The 18,245-nt window shown below is 35.5% G+C and overlaps 1 protein-coding gene across 2 annotated transcripts in view; it reads right to left on the minus strand.

Moving 5' to 3' along the window:
- Nucleotides 1–18,245, minus strand: part of CSMD3 (CUB and Sushi multiple domains 3) — a 1,270,863-nt gene that overhangs the window by 26,325 nt on the left and 1,226,293 nt on the right. For both annotated transcript variants that reach the window (XM_047842282.1, XM_047842281.1), the window contains 5 exons: nucleotides 17,256–17,435; nucleotides 15,006–15,179; nucleotides 10,896–11,069; nucleotides 9,646–9,719; nucleotides 1,188–1,299 (listed from right to left, as the gene is read on the minus strand). In XM_047842282.1, the coding sequence (XP_047698238.1) occupies nucleotides 1,188–1,299; nucleotides 9,646–9,719; nucleotides 10,896–11,069; nucleotides 15,006–15,179; nucleotides 17,256–17,435 (714 nt within the window). The remainder of the gene's footprint in view (nucleotides 1–1,187; nucleotides 1,300–9,645; nucleotides 9,720–10,895; nucleotides 11,070–15,005; nucleotides 15,180–17,255; nucleotides 17,436–18,245) is intronic.

The raw sequence follows: 18,245 nt of genomic DNA on the forward strand, positions 1-18,245 counted from the left end.
TGTTACATGTTTTATATTTAATATAATTCAGTTATTGACATTCAATACTTTGGGGGGAAATAATGCTAAAGATAAACAGATAGTCTGTCTCTACTACATTCTTAACCCTCACATTATGCACATAGTAGCAGTCTGAGATACTTTCAGTAACAGCTTTATTTAAATCCTATCCCATACTGAAGTCATCAAAGAACTTTGGTTTACTAAGAAATACCTAGTGACATCTCACACAGTTTCTAAAGTATGTACTCTACTGAATTCTCTGTTAAGGAATTCGGCTATATTTAAATTTCAGCCAACCAGGCATGTGACATGACTTCTCTGTGGAGTGTTCTGCTGCTTTTCAGTGAGCTGCGGGTCCACAGAGGCTCTCGTGATCAATTGAGTGGTTCTGAACAGGGCTAGAGTGAAGTCACAAGATTTATTCAGACTTCAGCAAATCCTAAAAGCTGGACACCATTCTAATGAGTATTTCTACTCCTGCTAACTCTTTATTGTTTTTCCCTGAGAGGCTCATGATTTTAAAAGATAGGAAAGGAGATAAAAAAAAGAAAGTGGGAGGGAAAGAGATAAGTAATTCACCAGCTGAAACTTATTTCTAACTGCAAGTCTGAAAAGACAGCTTCATGACCTTGGGTTTTGTTCTTTAATCTGTACAACAAGTGCTCTCAATTTAGGGTCAGTGCACATTTAGAAGCTCCAGGAAAGCCTGAAATAGTATTCAAATTTTTGGTCAAGATGTTCATGTGTATTTCCTTCCATGAATGTTTCTATCTTTCTCATTCTCAGAGGGTTTCAGAAGTGATGAAAGATTAAGAGGCACTAAGTTGGAGCCTCCTCAGTGCACTTCAGATTCATAGGTGCAGATCTATGCATTGATAAACTAATAATCATTTAAAATTACCAGATGGCCAAGCTGAACACAATTAAAGAGCTTTTCAAGAAAGAACAAAATTGTGCCTCGTGCCTTCTTACTTCTTTAAAAAGAATGCTCCTTAATAGGCATTGGGATTATGATACAGTGATAAAGTTTTATTTTACAGTAATAAAGTAATATATGTAAATTATGTTCTATCATAATCTAAAAAAAATCCACGTAATACATCTTTTGTGTAGATACAGATTTATTTCCCATGTGTAAGAATTCTGATCTGTGGTAAGTATAACTTCATACCCACAGTACTTACGTATGCACTCAGGCTGAATTCCACTCCATGTGAGGTCGGGAAGGCAAGTACGTGTTGTAGACCCTTGAAGAAGGTGTCCTTTTTTGCAATGAAATTGCACAACACTTCCTACCTATAGCAGTTTCAGAGAAAAAAAAACAAACATACCAATGCAACTTCATATATGGCAACACATAGAAAAAACCTTGGATGAAAAAATGCTTTCAAAAGAAATTCTGCATGGTGAAAGCTGGAAGAAAAAGATATTTAAAACTGATTTAAAATAAAATTGGGGAAAAATCAAAACTAAGGATAAATTTACATCTCTTTGTGTACATATCATTGTCAAATATTTAAGTATCCAATGCTTGTATAGGTGCCAAACATGTTGCCATGGTCGTTTAAAGAAAATATATAAGATATTAAAAGCCAATAAGCTACATGTGACTACAAGACAGACAGAGAGTTAAATAAAGATAAAAAAAATGGATGAAGTTAGAAAGGGAAATAAAGATAACTAACAGTGTAAGAGGCAAATGAATATGGAAGACAGTAAATGCAATATGAGATTAGATGCAAATGTGTTTACTGAAGGTTGGGATTGTAAAAAATACACACTGGAAGACAAGCAAAGTTTGCACTAAGTTTTAAGGATGTGAAATTTAGATAAAAACATAGAACACGGCTCTCAAAGTGTGGTTCCCAGACCAGTAACCTCAGTGTCACTAGAAATACAAATTCGGGGACCTTACTTACTCCACACCCACTGAATCAGAAACTCTGAGTAGGGGACCAACAAGCCGCGTTGTAACAAGTCCTCCATGTGATTTTAATGAACAATAACGTTTGAGAACAACTGATATAGAAGTAGAAAAGATAAGAACATGATGAGAAAATGCAGAAAGGTTAAAATAGACATCATATAGTTCAGGAAAAAAGAAAGTACGTTTGGTTGATTGGCATGGATACTTCACATGGTGAGCTGAGAAGTTGAGGGGAGGTAAAGCGGGAAGCAGTGAGATCCAGAAAAACAAAAAAAAAAAAAAAGGAAAAAGAAAACAGACCCCAGAAATGTGTATGTGGTTTTAACTCTTGATCTGATCTTGCTTGAATAAGCTATATTTCCTCTTTGAGACTTAATCTATAAATAAAGATGGTAATATTATTTGTCTTGAGATTTGTTTTAAGAATTAAATGAAATAGGGCATATAATCTACTTCATACACGGATGGCACATAGGTTTTAAATAAAGCCTAGCTTTAATTATTAAGTCAAAGACATAAGTTAGAATCCATTTCTGAAGAGTCTCAAATGGTAGGCCATGGCATTTAAAATCTTTTTTTAATGAAAACATCAAGTTGCTAGAGCTCTCAGAGCAAGAAAAATTTGTGTTGAAAATATCATCTTTGGAAAATTAACTTAGCCGCTGCATAAAGAAACTACTCAGCAAAAAGAATGACAAGCAGTGATTTAATCATGAGGCCAGCCCTACTGGATTAGATTTGAATGGCTAAAAGCTGAACATGTGGGAGTAGATCTGGGAAGGACGTGGTTAGCTCAAACTACATTACAGGAAAAAAATCATCAAGATTTATTAAATGATTACAGCTGGAAGACAAGGGGAGGGATATTCAGTGTTTGCCACTTCAGCCTTCCCCAGCAAACCGGAGTCTGAGAGTGATCAGCCATCCTCGTAGCACTTTTCACAAACACCCTGTTTCCTTCCTTCCCACTTAGTTCCTACTTGCACTTGCTAAAACAACATGAGGCTGAGCTTAAGGTGACATAATTTGATCCAAGATCCCATTTGGACCTCGAGACCAGCTAAATGCTACCATTTCTCATATTCTCATTATAACCCAGAATGATGCTATACAAGAAACATTCCATTCCAATGGTTGCTCTCTGATAGCAACACTTATTCTTTCAGTTATCTTACATCTTCTCTTCCAAGACATCCTCACGATAGCCTTGAGATCTCTTACCCCCCTCAAGGACCCATTTTGTCCAGGGCCACTACACCGTTCAGCTCCAGGGAGTATTGTGCACCCTGAATTCAACATAAATGAAGTCCTTCAAATTGTGCTCCAGGACATGCAGTTCACATACTCTGAAGTTGTGCAAGATGGTGCTGCATGGACTAGTCAATTTCTGTTTTGTCATTGTTGTTTGTTTATTTTTCGGAGAGAGAGGGAGAGAGAGAACAGGGAGGGGCAGGACGAAGGGGGTGCGGGGGGGACAGAGGATCCAAAGTAGGCTGTGTCCTGCCAGCAGAGAGCCCAATGCCAGACTCCAGCTCACAAACAGTAAAATCATGACCTGAGCCAAAGTTGGATGCTTAACTGACTCAGCTACCCAGGCGCCCTTGGAGTAGTCCATTTCTTTTTTTTTTTTAAATTTTTTTAAAGTTTATTCATTTTTGAGAGACAGAGCATGAGTGGGGAAGGGGCAGAGAGAGAGGGAGACACAGAATCCAAAGCAGGCTCCAGGCTCTGAGCTGTCAGCACAGAGCCTGATGGGGGGCTCGAACTCACGAACTGCGAGATCATGACCTGAGCCGAAGTTGGACGCTCAACTGCCAGTCCATTTCTTATATGGACCAGTTTATGTGACTCAAGAGGTAGATTTTGCAATTCTGTTCTTCAGTCAAACTGGTTTTACGCAACCCATCATCTCCACCACTCTAGCAATCCTACTTTTAGGCTCGAACTCAGTTAATGTTGCCACCTTCCACTCATGAATCTCCCCTCATTCAATTTACCACCAAATACTGATAATTTTACTTCCTAAATCTTTCACAAACTGCCCCCTTCTGTCTTTCTCCACTTTTATATCCTGTTTTAGCCCTCTGTATCTTTTCTACAGGTTTGGTTCTCAGATTGTAGCAGATATCATAATTAGGAGGACTTTCCAGAACACAGATAGCTGAGCCTCCCTGGAGAGTTTCTGACTGGGTAGATGTGGGGGAGGCCCAGAATCTGTATTTCCCACAATTTCCTAATTAATACTGCCACCGCTTGGTCAGGGGCCACACTTTGAGAACTACCGTCATAATTATAATTACAATAATCATAACTACAATTGTGATAATTATATAACTTGTTTCCATTTCTCCAATCTTGACCACAATTAAATTTATTTTCGACACTAAAATCAGAATAATCAACATGAAAGTGTGACCTCCGCATTCTCCTTCTTAAAATCTTTACTGCTTATCACCCATAGGTTAAGTTACATTGTATTAGCTTGTCAAATAAAAGCCTCCATATCCTGACCACAGCCAATCCCTCTGGTTTCTTCATTGACCACTTACTTTTACTCAAATTGTACTCTTATAACAACAAATTTTTATTGTTCCCTTAATGCATGCATATTTTCATGCTGTTTACCCTGCATGAAATGTCTTTCCCAACTTTCTTTTCCTAGCTCTTATCCTAAAAGATTTATCTGAGACAACATTTTTAGAAAGGCTTCCCTGTAGCAACAGAGTAGGAGAACTTTTTTTATGTCCTTCCTTAGCAACTTTCAAAGTTACCAATGTTATCATCTATCCTATAAAGTCACCCACACGCTAGAAGTTAGCTTCTCTAGGTTAGGGACTGTGTTACTCCCTCGTGCGCACCAAGAGCTCTTGAAAATGGTAAATCAACTGAAGGAATGGGGACTAATAATTTAATTTTACAAAATCAGTTGATTACCTAACTTAAGATTTAACATATTGGGGCACCTGGGTGGCTCGGTCCGTTAAGCCTCCAACTTGGACTCAGGTCATGATCTTGTGGTTCCTGAGTTCGAGCCCCTTGTCGGCTCTGTGCTGACAGCTCAGAGCCCGGAGCCTGCTTCAGATTCTGTCTCCCTCTTTCTCTGCTCTTCCGCTGTTCACACTCTGCCTGTCTGTCTGTCTCTCTCTCTCTCAAAAATAAAGGTTAAAAAATAAATTAAAAATAAATTAAAACTAAAAAGATTTAACATGTCTATAGTTTCTTTACATACAGGGATATCCCTTCTACACTTTACATAGCATGAAGCTAAATCACTGTTTATTCTTTGAGGAGTACATTTAGGCTGCTTCATTAAGACTTGATGATCATAAGATATAAGAAACATGTGGGATTACAAAGCTTTTTTTTTTTACTTGTAAGACTTTTCCCCTTATTTCTGTAAACTTTTCTGAAGTCATCATACATACTGCTTTAGATATTAACCAGATACCAGAGATGTAAAGTTTATTTAAAGACTTTCTATATGTCACTCATACATGTAATAACTACTTTTACCAAATTCACAAATACTTATACCAAATATCTAATATAACTAGAATTAAAGAAATTTTCTAATTAATTTTTTATTCAGAATTTATTATAGTTAAATAAATTACCAGAATTTTCTCCAAATAACAGTGCATTAATAGACACTTTTTTAGTTATTAGCCCACTTAATAGTATATTTTATATAGCTCTCCATGCTTTTCCAACTAGTGATGTTATATCCTTCTGACTCTAATTTAACTTCTAATGTGAATAATATAATTTGGCTACCTTTGGGAAAAATAATTTTACATTATCCAATTCAAAAAATTCTTGAAAAAATAGTTTAGGCACAATTTTCTCACCAATATTTACTAATAAAAAATGCTCTGGATAACCAATTATATGCAATGTAAAAACATGGAATATTATTTTTATATCAGGAATTAAAAATTATCCATTTATATTTTAATTGCAGCCAATGTTTAAATAAAAATGAAGTTGGATGCAAATCGCATGTTTTGTACAAAAGCATTATAAAATATTAAGACATGTCTACTTGGTAAATATAATTTATCTTCTTTAATTCCTTATTTCTTTTACATGTTATATCTTAGTTTCTAAACTGTGAAGTTTAGATAGCTAATCAAGGCATAATAGAAATTTTGTATAAATTTATAACACTCTAAGTAAGATCTTTCTCTTCCATGATATTTCATAGCAAATGACTCTTGCTTTCCTAGAACTTCCATCACTGTATTTATTTGTGTCTGATTTTTAACATCACATATTAAAGATATCTATTTGATATATATTTATATAACACACATAGATATGGCTTTACAATTTACAGGCTTCCTCTGTAATATATCTTAACAACCATTTTATATTTATATTTTTTACTCTGTGCTTATGTTCAACATTGTATCCAAGAAAAAGTGAAGTAGCTTCTAGTAAAAGACACATAGATTTTGATTAATAAAATTGAAGTAAAAGGAAAGGACCATAAAAATGAAGGGATAAAAACATATGCATAAGATAAGATCCAAGGAGTTTTCATTGAGCGTCAATTTTGGCCCTGAGCTTCCTGGTTTAAAAAGTTTTTGAATTTTAGATTATACTATAAGTTTGTATTAAAAAATTATAAGTTTTTAATTTTAAATATTGGATTTGGGGGCACCTGGGTGGCTCAGTAGGTTGAGCATCTGACTCTTGATTTTGGCTCAGGTCATGATCTGATCCCAGGGTTGTGGGATTGAGACTCATGTTGGGCTCCATGCTGAGTGTGGAGCCTGCTTGGGATTCTCTCTCTTCCCCTGACCCTCTCTTCCACTTGTGCCCTCTCTCTCTCTCTCTCTCTCTCTCTCTCTCTCTTTCTCTTTCTCTTTCTCTCTCTCTCAAATAAAATAAATCAAAATGAATTTGATTTTATGAGATTTGTGTTTGAAAATGCATGGCATCAAAGTCATCATTTCAAAGTAATAAAACACTATAACGTTTGCCTCATTCAATGTACTTATGTACTAATTTCGATTATAAACTGGAAATCATACATCATCACCATGGTCATTTTGGTAGGGCTAAATATCTTAGTGTTCAATATCTTGGGCTTAAATATCCAAGAGTCAGTTTATAAACATTTCACATTTATAATAACTTTAATGTTACAAGTCTTAACTACTAATGATGTGTCTTCCAAAACCTGTATCTCAATTTAAAGAGTAATATGGCAGTTAGTGAAATATGTGTGTTTGGAATTTACTCCATAATTAATCTAGATGTTGTATCAATCACTTTGACAGCTACTCCCTTCACTACCAATCTATTTTTAGCCAAAAATTATTCCAACTATATTTTAGATATAGGAGAAACTATGTTGGGTACCTTTTTCAACACTGGAGTATTTGTCATCTCTGGCAACAGGTAATATATCCTTATATGTTAATAATTATGGCTGTGTCCAAAAAACTAATATATAAATCTATATAGAAAAAGAGTAAATAAACACACCGAAGAAAAAAAATCAAGAAAATGATTTGAGAGCCTGTGTAATTCATCACTTTCCCCTTTCTCTTATTCCTCTCAGAAGTGAGCTTTCTAACAGCTGTAATTTTACTTAAGTCACTGCTGACCTGATCAAATCATGCATAGATACAAAAGTTGAGATATCCTGATTCTTTCTCTAGAAATCTGGAACTGAGATTGAGACACAATCATTTTCTGTATGTGGCTGAAATATAATTAGAAAAATGTACCCTTGGCTATAAGGTCAATTTGCAGACAGAAAATCAAAGTAAGCAAACACAGAGTAGTGGAAAACACTGAGTCCTGGTGCCCAGTTCCTAGATTCTGGGCTTGATGGGTCTCGCCTGGATCCCTTTTCTTGGAGTCTTTGGGGGTGCCTTGGGGTCCCTTTCTTAGGGTCTACCTGCACATAGCTTATAATGCTTTTAGTCTTAAGCTAGTTCAAAATAGCTTCTGTTAACTTGCAAGCAAGAGTTTTCTCAACCAATAAAGATGGCTTTTCCAGGATTCTATTTAGAACCTACCAATATTTTAATATTAGTGAGAATTATATAAACTTTTAACATTTCCATTGGTTCTATACAGATTTAGTAAATATATTTAAATATGTATAGACACACACACACACACACACACACACACACACACACACACCAGTCACATGCATGTAAGAAAGTTGATGTTCCTAATTTAACATACTCAGTACATCATTTATAATTTTTATAAAGATTAATGTAATTATGTAGAGAGTTTATCATTTTTAAAATCTAGTCTATTCATATTTATCTAAGTAGAATATGATGATCCAATGAATGTTTATTAGCTAAATAATATGAATTCAGGGTTAGGTTAACTTTGGAATAATATTTTTCAATGGTTATAATAGAATTCTTACAATGCAGAGTTAAAGATTCTATTCATTTCATTAGACTACTATACTAAACTCATTCTTACTCATTTCCATTCTCATTATTTCAAAGGGTATTTATTAAAAAGGACTCCTACTCTTCAAAAAATCACCTGATTTAGTACACAGACACTAACATCAAAATTCTGCATTTTCTCAGGATATTTTCATTGACTTGCTCTGTGATCAAAGCCATATCAAATTCCTTTCCAGTGTCTTCATCTATACGATGAGGACTAATGCTCTTTAACTAGTTGTCCATTTTTCAGGATTTATTTAGATCAATTGATAAAACCTTTTATAAAGATATGAATCTAAAGTTTTCTAAAAATACCACATAATAGAGACTGGGACACTTTTTTAGTACACTTTTATATTATGTAGACAGGCCTGAGGCAAACCAGAATTGGAAATGCTATCAAATCAATGTTCATACTGTGCCTGGACTGTCAATAAATGGAAACTATTTTTAGCAACAAAAATATGGCAACTTTGATGAGTACTTCCTTTAGAAATGGATGTTTTTCAGGTTCCCACTGAGCTTCACACAAAATAGTACAATTTAGAAAACCCCGAAACACAAGGCAATTGGGTAATATGTATATTGGCTATTTCCTTGTGGAGTCACTATGCACTTTGGCTCCTGTTAAGGCCCCTGTAATGAAAAACCTGCTGAATCTCTACATAAAATCTAAACTGGAAAAAGAGAAAATAAGAAAGTCAGCCACACAAGACTGGGCATGCTAAAGAATTCCACTGTAACAAACCAACTATGTGGCTAAATATAGGTTAAATTATTTTCTCAGACATTTCCCATAGCAGTGAAAACACTTAAAAATAGTTAGGTATTATATGCATATTATAAGAGAAACATGTTTTAGTCTAATTGCTTTGTTCAATAACCACATTTTTATATATTCGTTCTTTAACATCTTTTATCTTTACTTTTCCTCACTCCTCTACATTATCCTTTAGAATTTACTCATTTACCCCCTCACTTATTCTCATTTACCCCTTTCTTATGTACTACTGTCGATTTTTCTTATGCTCACAGCTATCTTCAATGTTTCTTTTATTTTATCCTCATAATCACTTATACTATTTTCTTAAACCATATTTTTCTTCTCCTAATCTCCTTCTACGTTCATGCTTTTTCTGCCATTTACCTTTTTATGTTTATGAACACAGCTATAAGCATGATGTTTTTCTGTTTGTGCCAACAGGATTATATGTGCATGAATCAAAGAAGCCTTTTGATCTAGTTTTATAGTACATAGAAATATTTATTTAAAGTACTCACTTGAAATCCAAATGTATTATTCTGAGACCCGTGCCTTGGGACTCCTGGATTTTCACACGAGGTCCGCGTAGGTTCTAAAATAAAGATTATAAACGTAATATTCCTTTAAAACTTATAATTATATCTAATCTATATTCCTCTCATACAAAACAATTTTGAGTGATCTGGGGCTCAATGAAAGGACCAGGGGTAATAATAAAGAGTATAAATCTAATAGCATCTCTCCAGGGACAGAAGTCTGCTAATCTTAAAGCAAGAATTCAGGTGCCCTGCATTTTACATGAATTTTGTAGTTCTTGAACTTTGAACCCTTCTAACATAAAAGCACTTGACATCCAACTCACTGTGGATAAAAAGTGAAGGAAAAATGAAGGATATGAAAGAAGAGCACATGCATAAAACATCTGTTTAGGGACTTTGCTAAATTATAATCTAGGTAGCATAATATTCCCCTCAAGAAGCAAGAGTTTTTCCGGAAACAGGCTTAGTTATTTTCATTTTTCATGGACACCTATAGGAGATTCAGATATAAAAATGGTAGCACTAGTAGTCTCTAAACTGGCTAGTTTGTATGACAGATTATTTGGTTGGTTTACCAAATGTGGCATTTAATTTAAGATTACAGAAATGTGCTTAAAGCCATTTTGAAATCGGTGTACCTTTTTAAAATTTTTGGAGCAAGTTTTGTGTCGTTTGAATAAGATAAATTAGCTGTAAAAATGTATATAAAATTTGTATACAAAAATGCTAGTACTTACTTCTATTAATCTGAGAGGTTTTTTTCTTTTTCATTTTACTGATAAACAAGAAATTATTTTGAGTGTATCTTCAGGAAGTTTTAAATGCTAAATATAACATCATATGTTTTAACTGTGTTCATTTTCAACGCCTTCTAATTGCTTCTGTATTTTACATTTATTTTTCATATGCAGTCACCCCTAGTTTATTCAATGTAACTAGTATCCAATAATTCCAAAATTACTAAGAATAATCAACCTTTAGGGGCGCCTGGGTGGCGCAGTCGGTTAAGCGTCCGACTTCAGCCAGGTCACGATCTCGCGGTCCGTGAGTTCGAGCCCCGCGTCAGGCTCTGGGCTGATGGCTCAGAGCCTGGAGCCTGTTTCCGATTCTGTGTCTCCCTCTCTCTCTGCCCCTCCCCAGTTCGTGCTCTGTCTCTCTCTGTCCCAAAAATAAATAAACGTTGAAAAAAAATTTTTAAAAAAGAATAATCAACCTTTAATTAATATTACCTATGCAGTGAGGTGATGAACCACTCCAAGTGCCATCTGCTTGACATATTCTGGTACTCGATCCCACTAATATGAAGGGAGAATTGCAGCTAAAAGAAACCTCTGACTGGTATATGAAACTTTTGCCTTCTCTTTTTCCTTGGGCAGGAATACCAGGGTCACCGCAAAATTTTGCTGGAAATGAAAAGAAAATTATAACAAAGATTTAGGATTCATCAGAGCAACAGTTTAGAAAAACGATGAAAATAACTGGGATATTGAACTATAGTGACAGGTTATTCACGTTAATGTGCCCCACAGAATTTTTTTTAGCTTCTATGTGATATATATTGAATGTATGACTCAGCATGATATGTTTAAAAATAGTCTGATTGAGATGTTTTCCACCTAGGAGACCACCTAAGCAACTATAGAAATTTTTGTATTTTTGTTGTTGTTTTGTATTGACCAGAATCAAACCACATCGTTGTACAAATCGTTTGCAGAGTTGGCGTATACTTCGGAAAAGGCATGTGATTCGCAGATCGTTCTGTCGGAAGGAACCAGTGGTCTAGGCTGTACTCTCCAGATTGTTCTTTCTTTTTATATGCATATAACAGATACACTTCTTTGTTCTGTTGTACTCTGTTGAACACTCAGAGCACATATCCTAGTATTTTGTTGTCTTCCTCTTTGAAGCATTCTGGGGGATTTTTGAGTGTCTTTTAAAGAGTAAAAAAGCCCCGTACAGTCCAAATCTATACAAAACCAAGGAATCTCAAAATTCCACAACAACTATTGAAAATACCATCTTGGCAGAGTTTCTAAACAAATTGAATGGATTATTGTGTCCGTCATATAATTCCCAACAACTAAAAGAACTTATTCTAAGTTTTACGTACTTGGACTTATCAGTCAACAAAATAAGATTCCTTCCCTTGTGGAATTTATGCATTTGTGAGGGAAGCAAACAAAAAAAATAAACATAGTAAATAAAAAAGATAGTATGTGGGAAGGCAGGGAGTCGTCTGTCGAGAAACAGTGTGGAGGAAGGAGATTTGGACCAAGTAATTTGTGGATGTGATAGATGGTGAGAGATAAGGCATAGGTTTTAAACAAGGTGACCAGGGTGTCTGTCATTGAAGGATGATTTGGAGGAAGTGAAGCAGTCAGCCATGCCGACACCCCAAGGAAGAGCATTCCAGCTAGAGGAAACAGTGTTGCCAAAGCCCTATGCTGGAGCATGTCTAGCATGTGAAGGAAGCCTAAGGCCAGTGACGCTGGGGCAGAGTGAGCATGCAGAATGGAGGCAAAGATATCACAGGCTTTCAAGTTTTAATTGTAGTAGAAAATACATAACATACATTTTCCATTTTAATGATTTTTAACTGTACTTGGTTTTTAAATTTGCAGATGTAGCACCGAAAGCTTATTTCCTATAAGGCAAACAAACAGTAACATCCAAATATTTTTCAGTATAAACACTCCCTTAAAATGGTGCATTATCCAAACCAAAGATGTTTTTGAGGCTGAACGGGGACCTTTAACTGGGTAGGACATCTACCAGGACAACAGGAATCACCTAGGAACGCTCCAGGCAAATAGGAATGGATAAATACCCTAAAAACAGAACACTTTAGTTTTAGCTCAGTGTTCAAAGAAAGCTGTTTCCTGAAATTCAAGACTTCAGGAGAAAGCTGAATTTTCAAACCTCTTTTTTAGGAACTTCTTTTTTTTTTCTTTTTAAAACAGAAGTAAAAGTAATTATTAAATAAATATTCAACAACATAAATTTAGGGGAAATTGTCAGAGTAAAGCAACAGGTAAACATTTGTTTACTGTGCTTTGCTTTAATTTTCAACATTTCCTGGATATTGTGAATCTTTGTGCTAGTTGGCTTCTAAGCACTTCTAGCAATATAGCATCAAATCCTAAAGGCCAGAGTCTTCGTCTTATTAATCTTTGTAACTTTAGCACATGTTGAAGTCAACGGCTATTTCTTCAGCAGAGATTACCAGTGAGCTTTTCACCTTAGCAATCATTTCTATTGCCAAGTTATTTCGTAACCTACTTCTGAAGAGTTTGTCTTGCATATTTCTGCTGAGTCATTCATCTCAGAAACTTATCTTTATTCAACAAAAGAGGGAGACACAACCACATAAACTCCTCACTCCTGCTCCCTACCCGCCCCCCACTGTGTTATTATTCTGTTGTTTTCTATCTGTGGACTTTCATGTACTAAAACCAAACAACCTATTGGTGTCCAGCTTAGAGGCTTAAATCAACAGGATTGATTTTCAGAAGGGTTCAGTTTGCAATGACGTAAACTTTAAGATCAAAGGACATACTTTGAACGAAAATAAAGAGAAAAGACTTTCCCTTCTATAAAGTCCCTAGAATGAATGTATTTGGCTGTTCAATGGATAAGAGCATTGTCTCTTTAGTCTACCTTCTCTGAACTGGCATTCATAGTCTTCCAATTAGTAGCAGTGCAACCGTAGGCCATATAACCATGTAGCTGGTGCCTTAAATGATGACACAGTCACACAGTGTCCTTACAATTTGATTCCCCTCTCTAAGCCCAAGTCATTATTAACTAAAATGTCATGAGTAAATGTACTTACTAGGAGTTCTGTTATGTGCAGTAGAAATAACATATGTCAAGCAATTTGGACACAGTTAACCCTATTATATTTGGATAGTTATAATTCAATGTCAGTCGTAGGTAGTGCATTATTATTTGCATTTTAAGAGAACTAAAAAGAAAATATTCTATCAAAATAACTTCTTGAGATTTTCCCAGTCATATCAAACAAACTTTACCATAAACTCATCTCTGTAAATCTCCCTGTCCTTATCTGTTGTGAGATAGCCATAGAATATCTAGTCTTCTTTAGAACACACTGGTCTTTTCTAAGTTGATCCTTAGCATATATCAGAATTTTAAGGGACAATTTGTGTGACATCATGACATCAACCTAGAAGTGTTGGGGATTGTAGGATACGATGAGGTCAGGAGGAAAGAAGAAAAAAAAGCACGTTAGCCTTTAAACAATACGGTTTCCACTGTGAATGAGAGAAGACTGAGGGTTCCAAGCAGTTTCGTCTCATCAGTTAGATCTGCTTAACTTTCAAGGCTATGAGGATGGGGGTTGAGGGGTGGTGATGCTTTACCTCATGAAGAGAAGGAAGGAGGAAGGGAAGACTAGGAACAGGGTAGCACTGGACACCTCAGAATGAACACTGCACATATCACGTACTACAATAATTTGTGTAAAACACAACGCCGAGTTTTATTTTGTCTTGTGATCTTCCAAATTAATTTCAAAGTGACACTTGCTGGAATATATATTGTAAAGTAACCTCTGTAAGAAAATCATAATAATCCCTCATCTCCATGCTTACCCTAATCATTTTATTTTTTTTTATGTTTTTATTTTTGAGAGAGAGAGAGAGAGAGAGAGAGAGAGAGAGAGCGCGCGCATGAGCAGGGGAGGAGCAGAGAGAGAGGGAGACACAGAATTCGAAGCAGGATCCAGGCTCTGAGCTGTCAGCACAGAGCCTGACGTGGGTCTTAAACTCACAAACCGTGAGATCATGACCTGAGCCAAAGTGGGACACCCAACCGACTGAGCCACCCAGGTGCCCCTACTCTAGTCATTTTAGATGTATAATCACAATCATTATCATGACAAATACCATCATAAGAACCTGATTTGAATGACCATGTAGAGTGACAAGGATTTACTGTGGAAAGAAATTTGGGAGTACATGAGAGTGTTCAGTTGAGACAAACTGGACATAAATAATACTTTTCCAGGGGTAGAATTCATCTTAAAGGGACTTTATTTTGAGTAATAACTTTTTTTAAACAAATTTGAAAACAAAGTAGTTCAGCCTAATATTTAGAGTCAGAGCAGAAAGAACACAAGAGTTGGATGACAGGAAAAGTAGCTACACTGGTAAATATGATTTTCTATTGAATTTTATTATACCTTGAAATGAGCTTTAACAAGCTCATTTTTCTTCTAGCAAAATCTGAAAATTTTAAGTAACAGCTGTCCTAAGTGAAGGAGCTCTAAGAGAGTGAAAAGAAGAAAATATAATTTCAAATACAGAAATTATACTTACGTAAGCACTGTGGTACTTCCCCACTCCAGGTACCGTTCCCTACACAGGTCAAAACAGCAGGAAAGGATAGTTCATAGCCTGGAGAACAGATGTAGCTAATACTAAAGCCCCAGTCAAAATTTGTTCCTTCCAACCTTCCATTAGAAATCTGGGGAGGAGTTGAGCAGGTAACAGCTGCAATTACATTAAAAGGGATTAGACACAGCTGTTGAAATATCCTGGGTGTAAAAAAAAAAAAAAAATCATTAGAAGAAGCATATGTGCTAATTTAACCTTTTGGAGGACAATATGGTGTGACATGTTTTATTCTCCTAGTAGTAGTCCTGAAACATCCCTGGAATTAATCCTTCTAGAATGTGACTATTTCTTGGCAACATAATGGCTACTGGTTGTCAGAGATACTCTTACAAAATAAAGAGCTGCCTGACATCTAAGGGAAGCAAATAGAGGGTGACCATTCAGTATACTGTAAGTGATAAATTATTGGTTTTATATAAGATTATTTTCCAATGACCTTTAGACAGACTGAAGACCTGGGCTGTTTGGCTATATATAGTGTCAACACTGTAGCAAAGAATTTGCAAGTAATTCTGTGACATTTGCAAAAGAAACCTAGATTATGTATCTCATGAAAATATCCAAATTGGTTCTATTAACCACTTAAATTCATATGTTAAAATTTACTGTGGGGCACCTGGGTGGCTCAGTCAGTTAAGCATCCAACTCTTGATTTCAGCTCAGGTCACCATCTCATGGTTCGTGAGTTTGAGCCCCACATCAGGATCTGTGCTGGTAGTGTGGAGCCTGCTTGGGATTCTCTCTCCCTCTCTCTGCCCCTTCCCAACACTCACGTGACTTCAAGCCCCACGTCAGGCTCGGTGCTGATGGCGCCCTTTCGCCCTTTCTCCTTCTCTCTTCTTTTCTCTCTCTCTCTGCCCCTCCCCACTTGCTCTCTCTCTCTCTCTCTGTCTCAAAATAAATGAATAAACTTTTTAAAAACTTTACTGTAGGGTTTTAAAATAAATTATTAAATGTTTAAACATTAATTTTTAAATTTGTTTTTTTTAATGTTTACTTATTTTTGAGAGAGAGAGAGAAAGTGAGATGAGAGCACAAGTAGGGGAGGGACAGAGAGGGAGAAAGAGACAAGAGAGGAGCCCAAATTTAGGAGCTTAAATTCTCAAACCATGAGACCATGACCTGAGTCGAAGTCAGAAGCTTAACCTACTGAGCCACCCACGTGCTCCTAAAATTTGTTTTAAGTTGGCTTCAAGCAGAAATGGGTAGGATAATGTGACAGAGGTGAAGGGAAAAAGGGGGGTAACCAATGCAAAATCCAAAAATGAGAAATAACTGGATTTTTATGACTTGCATCATATATGATTTTTTTTGAGTTATATAACATTCCCATTATCAGATTCAATTAATCGTGTATGAAATAATTTCTAAAATATAAAATATTCATATATTTTCAAATGTTAACTGTAGATAGTGATCTGATTCAGAAAAAGATAATCAAGAATACACACAAGATAATTTGTGTAATTAAGAAAGATACACATGTTGAATTTATCCTTTTTGTTAAATTGTGAATTCACAGATGTTTAGAAAGACACCTGAATGAGAAATCTCAGTATTATTATGAAACAATAGGAATTGTCTGGCATGACATCTGCAGTATTACATAAGTAATCATAAAAATTGGCAAAAAATTATAAAAATATTTCCAGCATTAAATACACAGCATTAAAGTAGCAAATGTATGCCTACAGTAACTAAAAGATTAATTATAGATTGCATTCTTTTAAGAAACATGATTCTTTATGAAAAGTTAGTTTTCTAATTCAGTATGATTATTCTCAAGTTATAGAAAGTTTTCCTCACATCTTTGAATTACTTGGCCCAAGTGGATCATCAAATTAAAATTCTAATTTATTAAGAATGTTTTAAATATTCCCCTCAATATAAATGATGATAGTGAGCGCATATCAGAGAACATGATACTTTTGTTGTTTTGGTTGCATTAAAGTTCATTGTCATTACTCACGATAAGATATAATATCTTTCTTGAAATATCATTTTAAAGTCCTATATGTTATTATCTACCTGGTTTTAAAATAAAAACTGCAGCAATTTTTAGTATCAGAAAACAGTGAAATAATAGAAAAACGCTTTTTAAACTTAAAATGGCATGTTAAAAAGTAAATACATGGTGGTTATCACTTACAAATATTGGAGAAATTATCCTACCTCTACAAGTTGGCATTATTCCACTCCATGTGCCATTTGTTGTACAAGTCCTAATTCTGGAACCGTTGAATTCCATTGTGTAGCCTGGCTGGCACATGTAAGAAACATTTTGTCCAACCACATAATCATCTCCATATCTCAGTCCATTGGCTGGTATACCTGGGTCTCCACAACTGATGACTATCAGTATTGGATGAGAAGAGCAGATGGTTAATGTGTCACGTATTTAATGGAGAGAAGTAGTAAGCATATGGCACACTTAATATATATGAAGGAAATTTGGTTACCATATTCATTTTTAATCACAAAACATAAGCATATTTAAGCCACACGCTGGCAACTCTTGATTATGATCAGCTATGCCTATTACAGATTCTATGCATGTGGCTCAGAAACTGCATTTGGACTCTGAAAAGGCTAGGTTAATGTACTATTATACTGTAAGGAACACTGATTCAGTTAACCTCTTTTAATCTGCATTAGGTGATCAAGTAGAAGTCATCCTATAGAAACAGGATTTCTTTTTAAAAAAAAATTAACATTGATTTATTTTTGAGAGAGAGAGAGGAAGAGAGAGAGCATAAGTGGGGGAGAGGCAGAGAATGAGGGAGACACAGAATCCAAAGAAGGCTCCAGGTTCTGAGCTGTCAGCACAGAGCCTGATGCAGGGCATAAACCCACAAATTGCGAGATCATGACCTGAGCAGAAGACAGAAGCTTAACCAACTGAACCACCCAGACACCCCTAGAATCAGGATTTCTAATATAATATTTGAAATCTACATATTTCCACATATAGCAATTGGAATCTCTAATTTATCAGGCTGACTGGACTGAGAGCATATTTTCTGCCTAGTGTCACTCAGCTGGATATTATAATAGTTTTTAATTAAAACAATGCGAGATGCAAAAAAATACATCAATGTGAATCTATCACATGCAGGACAGGACACTTGGTTTGTGGCAATGAAACTACCATCGCTAGGGATA

Source organism: Prionailurus viverrinus, chromosome F2, assembly GCF_022837055.1.
Source record: "Prionailurus viverrinus isolate Anna chromosome F2, UM_Priviv_1.0, whole genome shotgun sequence".
In the NCBI taxonomy this organism is placed as follows: domain Eukaryota; kingdom Metazoa; phylum Chordata; class Mammalia; order Carnivora; family Felidae; genus Prionailurus; species Prionailurus viverrinus.